Raw genomic sequence first — 17,817 nt, forward strand, 5'->3', positions numbered from 1 at the left:
AGATGCGGAGAGGTTACTGTATGATTTTTATAAGTGTTATAGTCAACATCCAGGTGTCGGCTTCACCCATTGAGTCATGGCCTTTAGATTCATTCTTCCCCAGAACACCAGTCTCCTTGTGGCCCTGCGTAATGCCGTTTGTCAAACTGTAAAGCGTGACCTCTAAGGGTACCCCAGTCACTTCCAGCAATTAAAAGCAAAACAAGGCCGGGTGCGGTGGCTCACGCCTGTAATCCCAGCACTTTGGGAGGCCGAGGCTGGCGGATCACGAGGTCAGGAGATCGAGACCATCCTGGCTGAAATGGTGAAACCCCCGTCTCTACTAAAAATACAAAAAAATTATCCGGGCGTGGTGGCGGCCGCCTGTAGTCCACTCGGGAGGCTAAGGCAGGAGAATGGCCTGAACCTGGCATGCGGAGCTTGCAGTGAGCCGAGATCGCGCCACTGCACTCCAGCCTGGGCGACACAGCGAGACTCCGTCTCGAATAATAATAATAAATAAAAACAAAACAAAAAACTAGCGAGCATCGCGGGAGGAAAGGCAAATGTACCTTCCAAGGCTTAAGACTGCATACGCTTCCCTAGTGGTTCCTTCTCTTCCAGGGAAGACAGCCAGAGGTTTTAATTTTCACATGATTTGTGCTCTACGGACAGTAATGACAGAGAAGATTTAAAAAATGCAAAATGCATTCAAAGCACACGATATTTAAATATATTTTGTTAAAATGTAAATTAAAGTAAACATAAAAATCAAAAAGTGAAATTATTTTTATGTCCTTTCAAAAATTTATTTCTATGAATTATGCATAAGTATTAAACTAAACGGCAAAATATAAATTAATGAATATCAAAATTTTAAGTCGGTTTTTAAAGACAAATCTGAAATTTTTATTACATTTTAAAAGTTCAATGAAAAATTTTAAGTATTTTTATAAAAATAAAACTCGCCAATCCTAGCATCCAAGGTATGTACGTATGTAGAGTTGGAATACGCTTAACGTCTGTCATATGGAGATCTGCATATATGTAAATTTAAAAGTAGTAGCGATTGCTTAATATTGTGAAATGTTTTTCCGCCGCCGACGCCTAATTTCCGAATACCTGGATTGCTTGGAAGCGAGGCGCAGTCCTGCTGATCAGGCATCCTTGCTGCCTCTGTGACCCCGAAGGCCCGCTCCATTCGGCGCAGGGCGGGAGCCCTTCTTGTGTGCGTCTGATTCTCTGGTCAAGGTCACCACGGGCCTCCAGGTGGCCCAATCCATGGACGCCTTCTCTTACGAGACCATGTGCTGAACTGGACGCTGCCAATCTCCTTTGCACTGTGCGGCACCCTAGGCCTGGGTGGGCGCTTCGCTGCAGGCTTTTCTCCCATCCCGTCTCCGCCTCCGAGCGCCCAAGGCTGACTCTGGAGCGTCACGTCGGCTGGCAGCAGGACCCACACCTTAGCTCCGTCTCTGGTTCCAGCAAGAACTGTTCTCCCAAGCTTCAGATCCACGCGTGTCTTGGGCAGTTTTTCCAGGTATCTCACAGCATCTAACGCCCAACCGTTCGAGACCTAAGTCATTGTTTTTTTCTTCCCTCCCCTCCCGCATCCTCAGCCTGTGATCTAGGTTGTGGAACTACCCAAATCTATCGCCGCTGCAAGCCTTGCATCCCGCTCCTTCACCTGCGTCTCCCTCTGGCTGCCGCCTCACCCGGCGCCGGCCGCCTCCTGTATGGACCAGGCCTGTGTCCTTCCAGCCCCTGTCTCCGACAGTCTTACTCCCCCTCAAACTCCCTGTTTGCATCACTCCTGAAGGAACCCCCTGAAATATAAATCAGAGTGAGTCCCTCAGTCTCCCCAGGCCCCATCCCCACAGGGTTTGGGAGGAGGCCAAAGATCCCACCAGGTTCATGTGTGTGTCGTGCTTCTCCGACTGTTGAACGCTTGCCGCCTTTGTGCCCGGAGCAGCTTGGGTCACTTGCCTGGAGGGGCATCCCAAACCTGACCTGGCCAGAGCGGCGACGGGTGGAAGGGGTGGAGAGGAGAGAAAGCAGGAATTGTAGCAAAAACTCCAGCGGGCGTTCCCTTGGCTTGCTAGAGGACAAAGAAGAGAAGCCTGTCCACTTCATCTCCACTTTAACGAAAAAGCCAGAATCCTTTAAGAATGTTTTCCAGTCCCAGTGAAGGTGGTAAAAAATAACCCTGAAATCACAGTCTGCAAAAGAATCCGAAATAATTTGTGCAAGACGAAATGTCAAACTTAAAACTCTTTGAACACCAGCTTTGAACACCAATAACTCATGTGCTAGGATTGTACTAGCGACTCTGCCTATTTACAAACGTTGACCAACTTCTGCCCAGACCGCCCTCACAGACTATATAGCCCTCATAAGTCCCCGCTTTGATTTACGTCTGAGACAGAAGACGACGCTATCTTTTGCTCAGCGAGATCAAGCCAGCTTTCTATGATCAACAGACTTCTCTCGTGGTGTGGTGCGTATGCGGAGGAGACTTCGACAGCTTAAAAATACAAAACGGGGCCAGGCGCGGTGGCTCACGCCTGTCATCCCAGCACTTTGGGAGGCTGAGGCAGGAGGATCACGAGGTCAGGAGATCGAGACCGTCCTGCCAACATGGTGAAACCCCGTTTCTACTAAACACAAAAAATTAGCCGGGCGTGGTGGAGCGCCTGTTGTCCCAGCTATTCGGCAGGCTGAGGCAGGGGAATCACTTGAACCCGGGAGGCGGAGGTCGTAGTGAGCCGAGATGGTGCCACTGCACTTCAGCCTGGAAACAGAGCAAGACTTCATCTTAAAAAAAAAAAAAGAAAGAAAGAAAAGAAAAAAAGAAAAAAGGCCTATATTTGCAGGACTAATTTCGAGGCCATCCTGGGCTCAAGCGATCCTCCCGCCTTGGCTTACCCAAAGTATTGGGATTACAGGCATAAGCCACCGCGGCGCATGGCCCGTTTTTATCTTTATTTATGTATGGGGGAAACGTGGAGGCTGGTATTTGTGGGGCAACATCTCACAAAAATAGACTCTTAAAATCAGGAGCATAAAAAAGAATATACGGAAGACAAGTGTTTCATATGACACAAAGCATCTTTCTTGACAGGGAGTCGAAAGCAGGTCGTAGCGAGACAAAGGCGGAATCCTAACCACTAAATCTCCCAGTAAAGTGGGAGTGAATCAGATAGGTTTTGACGCTCACGAACGCCTGGGGTCGTCCTGCGGTCTCACCCCAGTTTCAGTAAACCACATTGTTCCCTCCAGCACAGCAAGTCTCACAGCAAGACGGGGGCAGGCCGTCTGGTAAACATAAAATGCCTAATATGTGCTGCCCGTGGGCGAGTGGCCTACAGCAAAGGGTCACGCATGCACGATAGCCCGCGGTGCTGGCCTGCTGGAATTGGTCCACAGGTACCCGCCTCTCATTCTTTCTTTGAGAGTTAGCGAGGGTGCAAACGTTGTGAGAATTCTGCTCGGGGCCTTCCACACACGGATCGGAGAACACCAGGTTAGTCCAAGTTCTAACACCCACTGTTGGTGAATCCGCTACCCACTAGGTCTTGGTACGGAGAATACCATTTGTGCACTTAGGTAACACGACTTGCCTTAACCTTTCCAAAAAAAGGAAATTACGCCCAACGTGGGGCTCGAACCCACGACCCTGAGATTAAGGGTCTCATGCTCTACCGACTGAGCTAGCCGGGCGGTCGTGTTTGTATTCTAACTTTGTCTCTGAAGACGGAGGTTACCCTCAGAGGTGTAAGCACGTTTCCACTGTGCAAATACTAAGAAGCGCCTGCGCCTGGCTCTGTTCTAGGCACTAGAGCCGAGGATCTGAAATCTACGGATTCCTGTACATGTGATGGCTGCATAGGCTTCAGAAGGGAAGAGCAAGAGATTAGGTGAGGGGCGAGACCTGAATTTACTTGAGTAGTGCTCTCCTTCAGTTTTGCCCCAGTCCGTGTTCCTCCGAAGCGCAGGAACACACATGTCCTTCCTGCCACGTAAGGCCGGCCTCGGGAGAGAAGTTCTCTCCCGAACAGACCAAAACGTGTTTCCGCCCGGTTTCGAACCGGGGACCTTTCGCGTGTGAGGCGAACGTGATAACCACTACACTACGGAAACCACCTTGGCTAGTTTCCTGCCGGCGTCGTCCTGAAGATACACACGGCTGAGACGGCCGGGATAGCTCTAGGCAAACGCCCTTGTAGGACAGGCCCGGGGACCCCTGCCGCGGCCGGCTGAGCGGTGTCCAGGTTCTGGAGCCGGACTTGTCCACCGCAGCCGAGTCCGCAGGTCCTGTAATGGCCTAGCATAGTTCACCCACGAGGGTTCGTGGTTTTTGGCGCGTTCGATCTGACATACTCAGAGGCCTGACCACCCCCCTAGGAAGCGCGACGTCCATCTGGAGTTTTCCCGCGAGCCGCCTTGAGAGCAGGGTAAGTTCTGCAGGCCCAGCCCTGGCGTCACGCTGTGTCTGGCACTCACTGGAGATTCTGTACACAAATCATGGCCCCGTCATTTTTCTCGCATCAAACAACATTTATTTATTTATGTATCGACATCAAATCTCTATAAAAATAAAATTTAAAGAGCTATTTAAGCATCAAGTATTATTTCTACCGCACAAAGCATCTATTTTTGCAGAGATGCTGTGAGAATGTAGATGTAATGATTCGTCACCACTTCTTCACTGCTGGGCAGTTAGGGAAGTTCATCTAAACCATGAGACAGTGTCCGGTTGGCAGTTTCTACCTTGGATGCGAAACGCCGACTACAGTTGGGGAAGGGTGGGGCGTCTGCTGCCCTAACCCGCGAAGCGCTTTCTCAGGCCCCGCCCCCGGTCCGACCCGGACGACCCTCTGAGTCCTCCACAACAAAGTCGTCTGCCTAGAAGGGCCGGAAGTACTCCAGGGCGCGCCGCGGACCCACCCCCTCGCTTCCGGCATCGGCTGTGGGGAGTACCGGCTGCAGTCGGCTGTGCCGGGAGGGTAGGATGGCGTCTGGCCGATGCGGTGATAGCACCGAAAGCAGACGGCCGCCAAGCGCTCCCCCCACCCCCCGAAGTTTCTCCCCAGCGGCGGGGGATGGGGGTAGGCGGTTCCTCTGTTCTTTCTGCGTTCCCCGCGGCCCCTTACCACAGAGACGCGGGCCTCCACCGTCCTAGCCCTCCCGCCCTGTTCTCTAGTGCGGACTAGAGCGTCTCCTCGCCATTTCCTGTCGCCCTGGGGCCCCGCCGGGAAAAAGGGGGAGTAGCAGGACAGCGGAGGGAAGTCGCGAGCTTAGGTGGTGTGTAGACGCCGGAAGTGTTGGGAAGGAGGCCGGAAGCTAGGGGCGGGGCCAGGAAGTGAGGAGGGGCGGGGGGTTATGAGGAGTCCAAGGGAGCATTGGGGCAGACTTGCACTCAGAGCCACCTGAGGGACTTGGCGGTGGCGCCCAGCACTGTCCCCTCCCCTCGTAGAGACACGGTTGTCGTTTGGGAGTAGGGAACACTGTGTGTTGGGGTGGTTGTCGGGAGGACATCTCTGGCTGCTCTTGGGGCGAGGTGTGGAGGGGCAGGGCTGGGGGTGGAGCCGGGTCGCCAGGGCGTCGGTAGGGAAGACCCCCGCCCCTCGCCCCCCCACCGAACCTCTACACTGGCTGGCTGGACACTAAGATGGCTGCCGTTGCCATGACACCCAACCCTGTGCAGACCCTTCAGGAGGAGGCGGTGTGCGCCATCTGCCTCGATTACTTCACGGACCCCGTGTCCATCGGCTGCGGGCACAACTTCTGCCGAGTTTGTGTAACCCAGTTGTGGGGTGGGGAGGATGAGGAGGACAGAGAGGAGTTAGATCGGGAGGAGGAGGAGGAGGACGGAGAGGAGGAGGAAGTGGAGGCTGTGGGGGCTGGCGCGGGGTGGGACACCCCCATGCGGGATGAAGACTACGAGGGTGACATGGAGGAGGAGGTGGAGGAGGAAGAAGAGGGTGTGTTCTGGACCAGTGGCATGAGCAGGTCCAGCTGGGACAACATGGACTATGTGTGGGAGGAGGAGGACGAGGAGGAAGAGCTGGACTACTACTTGGGGGACATGGAGGAGGAGGACCTGAGGGGGGAGGACGAGGAGGACGAGGAGGAAGTGCTGGAGGAGGTTGAGGAAGAGGATCTAGACCCCGTGACCCCACTGCCCCCGCCTCCAGCCCCTCGGAGGTGCTTCACATGCCCTCAGTGCCGAAAGAGCTTTCCTCGGCGGAGCTTCCGCCCCAACCTGCAGCTGGCCAATATGGTCCAGGTGATTCGGCAGATGCACCCAACCCCTGGTCGAGGGAGCCGCGTGACCGATCAGGGCATCTGTCCCAAACACCAAGAAGCCCTGAAGCTCTTCTGCGAGGTAGACGAAGAGGCCATCTGTGTGGTGTGCCGAGAATCCAGGAGCCACAAACAGCACAGCGTGGTGCCATTGGAGGAGGTGGTGCAGGAGTACAAGGTGAGAGAAGTACAGAGAGAAGACGGGAGTTTAGTGGGGGGGCGGAGAGGAAGTAAGGGGACCTGGGAAAAGGAAACATCTCTTCACCCACCAAAGAACCTCATGGTATTGGTGAGCTGAGTTTGCTTATCTAAACACTTAGGGCCACCAAGGTGGATTAGAATGAGAAGGATTCTGTACACAGAGCAGATGCAGTGAAGAATGGCTTCCTCAAAGCAAATAGAGCAAAGCCGGTGATGCCAGATCAGGTCTCTAGGGCTTTACCAGAAGTCTCGTTTTCTTTCGGGTGAGTCTTAAGTCTGTCCTTGACGGAGACACCTAGAGATGGAAAGAACTGGGGGCTTCAAAGGACAAGAAAAGGCTCAGAAGAAGGAACACAGAGATAACTGCTAGTGTCAGTGTCAGACCCAAATGCCCTGCACTTGCCTCCCAGTGGGTTCCCCACCTACCACGATATGGCTTGGTTCTGTCTTCAAGGACTTTGGTTGGCTCTGTGTCATTCTTATGCACTGACTAGAAAGGAGGAGCTTTTCAGTCAGAAGACCTGGCTCTGCAAGTTGCATTGTCAAATCTTGATTAAGTCTGTGAGTGTCTTTGGACTTTAATTTGTCCAGGATTGATAGTTAATATTCACTGGACATTTATATGTATACCAGGCACTGTACTAGGCACTTTTCATGGACTGTCTCGTTAAAACCCAGACAACCCTGAGTTTGATATGTTTTCCATTCCCATTTTATAGATTGGGAAACAAAGTCAGAGAGGCTTTAAGTACCATACAGAGGGCCACAGAGCTTCAGTAATAATTGACTTAGTTATTTACTGTCCCTTCCCCTGGTGTATACTAACAACGCCACCACCATTTGGATGTCTGTTGTTTGACTTTTCTGATGTGGCTTTCTTGGAGTCTGATTCTAGTTTGACAAATACCTTGCCCCTACTTCTCATTTTGACTCTTCTTTGGACATAGGTAAAGGAGATTTGTCTGCAAGGCAGCCAGCACAAATAGCAATACTTAGTGAAGGCCTGGATGGGTTTGAAGCAGTGGGACCAGGAGGAGGAGAGGGTAGCCTCTGTGTGGTCTGCACAGAGCTTTTTTTGTTTTATAACTCATGTTTTCAGACCTTCTCCTGATTCCTGCTATAACTTCATTTAGGTATTATTTTCGTTACCCCAATTTTAGAGTAATGTGTCTAGGGTTTCTCAGCTCTGAGTGGTACAGCTAGACATACCTACATTACCTCATCACAAGTAACAATTTCTTTTACAGAGTGGCTTTTTTTTTTTTTTTAATTTTTTGAGATGGAGTCTCACTCTGTTGCCCAGGCTGAAGTGCAGTAGCATGATCTCGGCTCACTGCAGCCTTCACCTCCCGGGTTCAAGTGATTCTCCTGCTTCAGCCTCCTGAGTATCTGGGATTACAGGCACTCGCCACCACAGCTGGCTGATTTTTGTATTTTTAGTAGAGATGGGGTTTCACCGTGTTGGCCAGGCTGTTCTGAAATTCCTGACCTCAGGTGATCCGCCCGTTTTGGCCTCCCAAAGTGCTGGGATTACAGACATGAGCCACTGTGCCTGGCTACACAAAGATTGTTAAACCTGCCTGATTGTTGGAATTACTAGGGGAGGTTTTCAGAAATACAGTGGATCCTACCACTAGAGTTTCTGAATCAGTGAGTAGGAGAATATCTTTAAAAAGCCCAGTCTAGCATGGGGATCACTGCATGGGTAACATTGCCTAGCTGTTAGTCCCTACATTTTTAGCAGAGATTGTGAGGTCCTGTTGTCCTTTCCATCTCCTCAGTTCCTAGTTAACCATACCCATCATATCATGTGTGGTCACTTTGTGAACAGGAACCCAGGCCAAACTATCCATGGGCATTCCACCCCTTCTCTTTCACCTCCCCCTGTAGGACTGCTCCAAGGAGCTTCTGAAACTGGATTTTAATTTGCATTAGCCAAATCTGTTCAATGCCCGCTGCCTGAAATCCCGTATTAGGTCCTGAAGTAGGTGAGGAATTTAAAAAAGTCATAATCTCTTTTCTTTCCCCCCCCCTTTTTTTTTTTGAGACAGAATTTCACTCTTGTTGCCCAGGCTGGAGTGCAATGGCACGATCTTGGCTCACCGCAACCTCTGCCTCGGATTCAAGCGATTCTCCTGCCTCAGCCTCCCGAGTAGCTGGGATTACAGGCATGCGCCACCACACCCGGCTAATTTTTTGTATTTTTAGTAGAGACGGGATTTCTCCATGTTGGTCAGACTGATCTCGAACGCCTGACCTCAGGTGATCCGCCCAACTTGGCCTCCCAAAGTGCTAGGATTGCAGGTGTGAACCACTGCGCCTGGCCATACTCTCTTTTCTTGATCTGTTTACTGCGCTCTGCAGTTTGGGAGGCCATATACACATATTTAATCTGACATTAAGTGATGAGTAAATGTAAATACATAGTTTTATTGTATAGGACTAATTTGAGTGATTCCCTTTCTGACTTAATAGGCTATTTTACAAGTGGGTCATTTATTTTTTTATTTTTATTTTTTTTGAGATGGAGTCTCGCTCTGTCGCCCAGGCTGGAGTCCAGTGGCGTGTTCTCGGCTCACTGCAAGCTCCGCATCCCAGGTTCACGCCATTCTCCTGCCTCAGCCTCCCAGGTAGCTGGGACTACAGGCGACTGCCACCACGCCTGGCTAATTTTTTTGTATTTTTAGTAGAGACAGGATTTCACCATGTTAGCCAGGATGGTATCGATCTCCTGACCTTCTGATTTGCCTGCCTCGGCCTCCCAAAGTGCTGGGATTACAGGCGTGAGCACCGCGCCCAGCCACAAGTGGGTCATTTATTCTTTTCAGATATGTACATGCAGTAACCAGTAGCTTGGCAAAATGTTTTGTAAAAATTTTTTTTGTTGAATAGGTAATAACACACAAATGATATATAAATATAGTTCCTGAACAGTTACATGTTTGTTTTGTTTTTTTTGAGTCAGGGTCTCGCTCTGGCCAGGCTGGAATGCAGTAGCATGATCATAGCTCACTGCAGCCTTGACCTTCTGGGTTCAGGTGATCCTGAGTAGTAGCTGGGACTGGAGGTGTGTGCCATCATGCCCAGCTAATTTTTTTTTTTTTTTTTTTTTTTCGTGGAGACAGGGTCTTGCTGTGTTGCTCAGGCTGGTCTTGAACCACTGGCCTCAAGCAATCTTCCCATTTTGGCCCCTCAAAGTGCTGGGATTACTGTGTCTGCCCGACAGTTAAATGTTTTGAAAATTGGCTGGGCACGGTGGCGGGTGCCTGTAGTCCCAGCTACTCGGGAGGCTGAGGCAGGAGAATGGCGTGAACCCGGGGGAGGTGGAGCTTGCAGTGAGCTGAGATCGCGCCACTGCACTCCAGCCTGGACAACAGAGCGAGACTCTGTCTCAAAAAAAAAAAGAAAAAATGTTTTGAGAATTTCTCTTATAACTGGCTGGCTGTGGTGGCTCACGCCTGTAATCCCAGCACTTTGGGAGGCTGAGGCAGGTGGATCACTTGAAGTCAGGAGTTCAAGACCAGCCTGGCCAACATGGTGAAATTCCGTCTCTACTAAAAATACAAAATTAGCCAGCATGATGGCATGTGCCTGTAATCCCAGCTACTCGGGAGGCTGGGGCAAGAGAATCGCTTGAATCTGGGAGGCAGAGGTTGCAGTGAGCCAAGATTGTGCTACTGCATTCCAGCCTGGGCAACACAGCGAGACTCCCATCTCAAAAAAAAAAAAAAAAAAAAAAAAAGGAAATATATCTTAAATAGAACTCTGTTTGAATTTGTGCTTATTAATTTTTGTTTTTGTCAGCAATTTAGGGTCCAGGCATAGTGGCTCACACCTGTAGTCCCAGCACTTTGGGAGGCAGAGGTGGGCAGATCACTTGAGGGCAGGAGTTAAGACCAGCCTGGCCAACATGGTGAAACCCTGTCTCTACTAAAAATACAAAAATTAGCCAGGTGTGGTGGTGGGCACCTTTAATCTCAGCTACTCGGGAGGCTGAGGCAGGAGAATTGCTTGAACCCAGGAGGTGGATGTTGCAGTGAGCCGAGATGGCACTGCTGCACTCCATTCTAGGCGACAGAGCAAGACTCTGTCTCAAAAAAAAAAAAAAGAAAAACACTAAATGGTAAATTTAAGCATTATAAATTCTGAATTAATGGAGAAATTATTGACTAGAAAAGTAGAAAGTTATATCAGAAGGCCAAATTTTGTGTAGTTCATGCTATTGTCACGAGTTGACTATAATTCCATTATTACTATAATTTTGTCTACAACCACTTACCCTGTGCAGCAACTGCTGTTTGCACTCTGGCTTGGTAAACTCTTTAGTTCAGCGGTCATTATCAGGATGTCACTGGCAGCTTAAGGTATAGGGAACAAATATTAGATAACATTTACTGATCTTCTGCTACATGCCAGGCACTGCAGTAAGTGTGCTATCCATGAGGTCCATTCTCTTCTTATTTGAAGCTGAGGAAACTGAAAGCATGGCTTGCCTGAGGTCACTTCACTTCCCTCTGGTCCTGATTGGAGTCAGGCTGGAGCTCTCCTACCCTATATTCTCTCTCAAAGAAAAGGAGACAGGCTAGTAGAAGACATAGAAAAGGAAAGAGCAAATAGGTAGGGCTTATTCCACTCATTCTGGGCTAACAGCCCTTTAAAGAAAAGTATTTGGCTACAAATTGTAGAAACACAGAGCTCGTGTGCCTATTGGCTATAACAGTTACAACCTTTGGAAGAGGGGTTTCGGTGTCCTTTGCCATTTAGCAAGTAATTGAGCAGGAGAGAAAGCAGATGAGCAGAAAGAAGCAAAGAAGTTGAAATAAGTAGAGTGTGGGCAGGGACTCCGCAGTGTCCTGGAGGAGGCACACCTGTCACTGGTGCCCTGGGAAGTCATGTATTAGATATTTCTTGGGATCACAGAGGATGTTGGGGGTGGGGAGGATCAGGGCCATTTTCAGGGAGCTGTTTTAAAGGAAGAATACCTTGGGCCAAGTGGAGAAAGGCACTCCCAGACAGAGGGAACAGCATGGAATTATACTCAGGAAATGACAAGTAATTTTATGTGGTCAAACGTGTTAACAGTCTGTGTGGAAGGCGTTGAGTGTAGAGGTGAGGCTGGAAGTGTGGGGTCAATGTTTTGGAAGTGGTGGTGACCCATGGAAAGGTTTTAGCATAGGAAAAAAATCATCAGAAAAGTATTTAGAGAGAAGAGTTCTGGGGAAGATCGCCTGTGAAGGGGAAAGGGACCAAAGGTGAGGGCACCCCTGGAAAGACTCTGGTGCGGGGCTCAAGCCACTTCCCCTCAGCTGTGAGCGTGGGAGCTCTCTAGTCTTGAGGCTCCTACATTTAGAGAATACACACAGGGCCGGCCGGGCGCGGTGGCTCACGCCTGTAATCTCAGTACTTTGGGAGGCTGAGGTGGGCGGATCACGAGGTCAGGAGATTGAGACCATCCTGGGTAGCATGGCGAGGTGAAACCACGTCTCTACTAAAAATAAAAAAATTAGCCAGGCGTGGTGGTGGGCACCTGTAGTACCAGCTACTCGGGAGGCTGAGGCAGGAGAATTGCTTGAATCCGGGAGGCGGAGGTTCCAGTGAGCCAAGATCGTGCCACTGCACTCCAGCCTGAGCGACAGAGCGAGACTCTGTCTCAAAAAAAAAAAAAAAAAAAAAAAGTACACACAGGGGGCTTCTGCAGACGTGCACAGAGGGATTGGAGGCTTTTGTCATCATCTGAAAGAAGAAAGTGGAGGAAGGGGTATAATACTCACTTGACACCCATTTTGGGGGGTAGGGATCAGGCTTTGACCCATCTTGCTATAGGGAGGATTGCAGAGGTAGGCTCTGAAGGGCAGGTGCCTCTCCCAGCCCCCACTTTTCTTTTTCTGTTTCCTCAGGCCAAACTGCAGGGGCACGTGGAACCACTGAGGAAGCACCTGGAGGCTGTGCAGAAGATGAAAGCCAAGGAGGAGAGGCGAGTGACAGAACTGAAGGTGGGTGAATGTTCTCGACGGGGCTGATGGGCAGTACAGTCGAGGCAAGGAAGGTAGGGCTTCCCACTCTCACAGGGAGTGACTTGGTCCCCTGAGGAGGGGACAGCTAAGGCCTGGGAGAGGGGTGAGGGGTAGATGCTTTCCCTGGGTGCTGAGGAGAGCGGGGCCTTAGAGAATCAGGAGGCATGTTCATTCCTGGTTCCAAAATGGAGTGGAAACTGAGGCCTGGATTGGAGGGCCTAGGTGCCCGGCCCAAGGCTGCAGAACAGGCTTTCTACCCGACACCAGAGCCTGAAGGGGGCAAAGCAAAACCCACATAGCAGCCATCAGAGAAGCTGCCGGCCCCAGGATCCATGCAGGCACTGGGCAGAGCAGCCCTGAGCATGAGGCGGACACTGTCCTGGGACACTTGCTGTGTCCTGAGAGGGGGCCGGTGTGTTTAAGCTGGGGCAGGATTTAGTGTATGTTGGCGCCGCGGAGACCTAATATTCCCTAGTCTAGTGTTTTCTCAGCACACCCCGACCCCCCCCCCCCCCCGCTTTTTCTGTTTTTTGTTTTTCCATTATTGCTCGCCCTTCTCCAAGGAGTCTTTTAAGATACATTTTCCATTCCCCACCTCCCGCCTGTTCTCATAACCTCAGCAGGTCCTGCTGGAATGGGCTGGCACTGTGAGCTTCATAGACCAAGCCAGGACCTCCCCTTCTGTCCCTCTTCCCTCCTCCCTTCCCAGCCAGTGCCTGGGCCTTGCCACTACCCAGGGCCCATGCTCACTGCCACCTGAACGTTAGGGACTCTGCTGCTGGCGACTGCTAGGCACTGAATGGTAGGATCTGTCTGGGAGTAGGAAGTCATCCTGCTTCTGGCCAGCTGCCCAAGTTGATACTTTTGGGCTCTCCTGGGTATAGAGGTAACAGGAGCTGTGTGCCCCTGGCATAGAGTGAAGCTGACTGTGGCGGCTGTTCCCTCACGCGTCTGGTCAGTTAGGACCCTCCTCTGGCCTGCTACTCACAGCGTCTGCAGCCGATGGTAACTGTGTGAAAAGTGTGCCTACCACCCAGGAAGGGCCATCCCTGGCAAATAGGGTGGGACTGGGCAGGAGTTTTTTCTGTTACAGGATATTAAGTCCCTACATAATATCCTTGATTTTTGCCTCTTAGCCCACAAAGCATAAAAATATTTACTATCCGGACCTTCACAGAAAAAGTTTTTCCGAGTTCTGATCTGGGGCTTTTGGGTGACTTTCTTAAGGTCACTGTGTTTAATGGCGTCGGGACCCTAACTTCATGTTTTGATGCCTGAATTCTTTTATTTATTCATTTCAAAAATTTTTACCAGGTGCCTACTCTGATTGGTACTATGTCAGCGTCCGAGGACACTGGCAAACAAAGACATTCCTGGTCCCTGTCAGTGGGAGCTCATGGTACAGTGGGGGAAAGGATGTTAACAGTTATGTCATTTAAACACAACGTTTCAATATTATATGTGCCACAGAGAGATACAGGGATATTTGTGGGGATGGTCCCGATTTAGATCTGGAGAGGAGAGAAGGCTTGTCTTGGAATATTTAAGGTTGGACCTGAAGGATGAGTCAACTTAGGTAGAATCAGGTGGAGAGGAGTGTTCCAGGCAGAGGTTAGTGAGTTTGAGACCACTGTGCTGGGAGCAAGGGGGTGGTATCTGGTAAGGCTGAGAAGTAAGGCCGGTAGGAGATGAGCCTCTTTCCGGGACTGTCTTGGACCTGGGGAGTGTAGGGCTCCTTTGCCTTGCATTGAGAAGTAGTAGTTGCAAAACTGGAGGTTATCTTCGTACGTGTTGAGGTGGTGTCTGCCATCCCCTTTGCACCATTCCAGAGCCAGATGAAGTCAGAGCTGGCAGCGGTGGCCTCGGAGTTTGGGCGACTGACACGGTTTCTGGCTGAAGAGCAGGCAGGGCTGGAACGGCGTCTCAGAGAGATGCATGAAGCCCAGCTGGGGCGTGCGGGAGCCGCGGCTAGTCGCCTTGCAGAACAGGCCGCCCAGCTCAGCCGCCTGCTGGCTGAGGCCCAGGAGCGGAGCCAGCAGGGGGGTCTCCGGCTGCTCCAGGTGAGCGATGTCCCCTCCCTGTTCCCCCAGCATTCTGTGTTGGCTGTCAGGCAGTGCTTACCAAACACCTGTCCAGAGCTGCCTCTTTTCTCCCTGGGAGGAACCCACAATGATTGAACCTGAAGACCAAAAACATGTTTTAAAGCTGGAAACAGAGTTAATGTCGAATGTGGTATGTGTGGCGATTATACCCAGTGAAAAGCATGAAGATTCGGTTGTAGGAGAGGTTTAAATGACAGTTGAGGAAAGGCTTTTTGACAGTGACATCCTGAAAAAGGTGAGCAAATCGTATTGTGGAAATGACAGTATCCCTGGGCTCACAGCAGGATGAGGCGAGTTAGGTATGGCGAGGCATGGGGTGGTTGAAATGGATGTGTGTTCATGGAGGGCCGTGAGGGTGCTGCTTCTCCCTTCCTGCTCAGGTTCAGTCTCTGACTGGAGATCGGGGAACGCTGTCCCTGTGCAGCTGACACTCTCTTTATCTCTTTCTCCCTCTCCCTCTTTTTGTTTCTCTTGTTCCCAGGACATCAAGGAGACTTTCAATAGGTGTGTTCCCACTCTTTGCCCTTTGTGACCCAGTGGCATCTGGTTCCCTGTCCCTGCTTCTCTTGGGTATCCCTCTCCTCTCCTTCCTTCCCCAGGACCTGAGTTTCCATCTCCTGGACCCTCCTCTCCTTCCCCTCAGCTTTTGCTTTTCCCTCTGGGAATATCGTGGTCCCACCCCCTGCCCGGTCCCCTTCCTCCAGGTGTGAAGAGGTACAGCTGCAGCCCCCAGAGGTCTGGTCCCCTGACCCGTGCCAACCCCATAGCCATGACTTCCTGACAGATGCCATCGTGAGGAAAATGAGCCGGATGTTCTGTCAGGCTGCGAGAGGTAGGGAGGTCACCTCCACGACCTTCCTTTGCCTTTCCCTTCACAGACCTGAGACTGGGTCCTGAGGGAAGTTGGGCCCCAGGGAAACTGTGGGGCTTGAGATGGAGCAGGATCCAGGCAGCCACTCTGAGGTTGAGGTTTCAAGCCATGAGCAGGTAGACCTAGTGCAGGCAGGCCTGGAGGGTGGGGTGGGGTGGAGTGGCAGGAAGAGCCAGGCTGGGGGAAGACCTGTCAGGTGTGCTAGGAACAAGAGTGAGGAGCAAGATGAGCCTGCAGGAATCTGAGGCTGGCCTCTGGGATGGTGTGGGGAGCTGGATTCAGGGAGGAAGGGGGCCCAATCTGTGGAGTTGGCTGCTGACAGGGGAACAGCCGTTCCAGCCCTGGCGTATTTGTCCTCCCTTCCTCCCAAGTGGACCTGACGCTGGACCCTGACACGGCTCACCCGGCCCTGATGCTGTCCCCTGACCGCCGGGGGGTCCGCCTGGCAGAGCGGCGGCAGGAGGTTGCTGACCATCCCAAGCGCTTCTCGGCCGACTGCTGCGTACTGGGGGCCCAGGGCTTCCGCTCCGGCCGGCACTACTGGGAGGTAGAGGTGGGCGGGCGGCGGGGCTGGGCGGTGGGTGCTGCCCGTGAATCAACCCATCATAAGGAAAAGGTGGGCCCTGGGGGTTCCTCCGTGGGCAGCGGGGATGCCAGCTCCTCGCGCCATCACCATCGCCGCCGCCGGCTCCACCTGCCCCAGCAGCCCCTGCTCCAGCGGGAAGTGTGGTGCGTGGGCACCAACGGCAAACGCTATCAGGCCCAGAGCTCCACAGAACAGACGCTGCTGAGCCCCAGTGAGAAACCAAGGCGCTTTGGTGTGTACCTGGACTATGAAGCTGGGCGCCTGGGCTTCTACAACGCAGAGACTCTAGCCCACGTGCACACCTTCTCGGCTGCCTTCCTGGGCGAGCGTGTCTTTCCTTTCTTCCGGGTGCTCTCCAAGGGCACCCGCATCAAGCTCTGCCCTTGATTATCCTGCCACCCGCAGGGGCCCCTCTGTCAGCACTTGGGGGGTGGGTGGTGGAGGGTGGCCCATAAGTTTGAGGGCTCAAAGGCTCTTCCCACTGTTTGTTACTGTGTTGCTTCCCACTCCCCCTTGACCCCAGGCCCCTGCTTCTCCCTCTAGGAGCCTAAAGAACCCTCCTGGCCTCCAGCTCAGCCTTCTCTCACCTACTATGTCTGTCCAACAGGTCTGCATGGGTCCCTGATAATGAGAACCGCTGCCTGGTCTTCTCTCCCAGTCTGCCTAGCCCAGCCCTGGGACTGGAATTTGAGTAGGGGATGAGGGGAAATTGTAATTTCATTCCTTAACTTCCTTTTCCCCACCCCTGCTCTTCAACCTCTTTATCAGTTCTGAGGCTGGAGGGTTTGGGCAAGGCAACATCCCCATTCCAATTCCATTTTCTGATGCAGATTTTAGCTGAGGGATTTGGAAGCCATTTGGGGAGGCAGGCTGGGCCAAAGGGTAGAGCTGGGTAATAAATGTCTATTCTCCTGGGGAGGAGGGATTCTAAACTTTCCTTCCGTCCTCAATTTCTACCTCCATAGACCGGCCAGAATTTAGCTTCACTTGAGAGAGATCTGGAATGGTCGCCATGATTGAAACCACGCACCATTACATCATCATTACATTAATTACATCAACATAAATTATTTCTTCCCCCTTCCCTTTTCCAGCACTCAACCAAGGAGCAAAGCTCATCCCACCCCACACCCCTCCCAGGTCTGCTCACTGCCAGGCTCCTCTCCCCTTTGTTCAGTGGAGCTGGCTTTTCTCCCAGCCCCTTTCCATGCCTTTCATTCCATTTGGCAAGCCCTGAGGGGGAGCCTGGGGACGGGTTTGGGTCCCCAAGAGGAGCGCCTTGGGTATAATCTATTTTTCTAGGAGCCCCTTGCCTTGTCACTTGCAGCTTTCGCCCTCTGCTTTGATGGCTGAGGTGAACTCATGTTCTTTGGGAAAAGGGAAGGCGTGCTGTGGAAATAAAATGTTTATTTGCTTCTCTTGTGAGGTCTGTTCCTTCAGGTGAGGGTGTAACTCAGGATTTCTTCCTTTGCCACCCCTGCAGTGAGAAGCCACACAACTGAACTGGTTAGTTGCAGTTAAAGGCATGCTTTGCACCTGTTACCAGGCAGGCTCCTATTTCAACAGGGATGTGGACCCTGCTCCCCATTTTAATATCTTAACCTAATTTACTAACTGTTCAGTCTACTTAGAGATGTTTGCCACACCTGGTTGAAACTGAAGCCAGAAATGCCTCATCACCATTATAAATTGAGGGGAGTAGGAAGTGGAGGGTGCATGTGGGCCTTCAATATGCTGTAGTTGCTTAGTCAGCACAGA

At 51.6% G+C, this 17,817-nt stretch overlaps 1 protein-coding gene and 2 non-coding genes across 8 annotated transcripts; 1 reads left to right on the forward strand and 2 right to left on the reverse strand.

The window, feature by feature from the left end:
* Nucleotides 1–3,626: 3,626 nt before the first annotated feature.
* TRNAK-CUU (transfer RNA lysine (anticodon CUU)) lies at nucleotides 3,627–3,699 on the reverse strand. Its single transcript has one exon. It is a non-coding gene; the product is annotated as a tRNA-Lys (tRNA).
* A 347-nt stretch (nucleotides 3,700–4,046) lies between these two features.
* On the reverse strand, nucleotides 4,047–4,119 carry TRNAV-CAC (transfer RNA valine (anticodon CAC)). Its single transcript has one exon. It is a non-coding gene; the product is annotated as a tRNA-Val (tRNA).
* Nucleotides 4,120–4,770: 651 nt separating this feature from the next.
* On the forward strand, nucleotides 4,771–17,477 carry TRIM41 (tripartite motif containing 41). Of its 6 annotated transcripts, none has more exons than XM_016954509.4 (8): nucleotides 4,771–6,463; nucleotides 12,384–12,479; nucleotides 14,330–14,560; nucleotides 15,084–15,106; nucleotides 15,307–15,434; nucleotides 15,845–16,020; nucleotides 16,603–16,666; nucleotides 17,025–17,477. In XM_016954509.4, exons 1-8 carry the CDS (start codon nucleotides 5,651–5,653, stop codon nucleotides 17,048–17,050), a joined length of 1,557 nt encoding a protein of 518 aa, XP_016809998.1. In that variant the 5' UTR covers nucleotides 4,771–5,650; the 3' UTR covers nucleotides 17,051–17,477. The 6 variants fall into 6 exon arrangements, 5 of the variants coding, with proteins under 5 accessions (XP_016809998.1, XP_063667840.1, XP_016809997.1 ...); XR_010157452.1 differs by having other exon boundaries at nucleotides 4,887–6,463; nucleotides 15,845–16,291; XM_063811770.1 differs by having other exon boundaries at nucleotides 4,887–6,463; nucleotides 15,845–16,026; nucleotides 16,603–16,750.
* Nucleotides 17,478–17,817: the final 340 nt, after the last annotated feature.

The sequence above is a fragment of the Pan troglodytes genome, chromosome 4 (assembly GCF_028858775.2).
Source record: "Pan troglodytes isolate AG18354 chromosome 4, NHGRI_mPanTro3-v2.0_pri, whole genome shotgun sequence".
In the NCBI taxonomy this organism is placed as follows: Eukaryota; Metazoa; Chordata; class Mammalia; order Primates; family Hominidae; genus Pan; species Pan troglodytes.

Excerpts from the sequence above, each read along its gene's own strand:
- TRIM41 (XM_016954504.4), top strand. The coding sequence starts at position 5,651 with ATGGCTGCCGTTGCCATGACACCCAACCCTGTGCAGACCCTTCAGGAG. Across the intron at positions 12,480-14,329 it reads GGCGAGTGACAGAACTGAAG|AGCCAGATGAAGTCAGAGCT; the intron begins GTGGGTGAATGT and ends GCACCATTCCAG. Across the intron at positions 15,435-15,844 it reads GTTCTGTCAGGCTGCGAGAG|TGGACCTGACGCTGGACCCT; the intron begins GTAGGGAGGTCA and ends CTTCCTCCCAAG.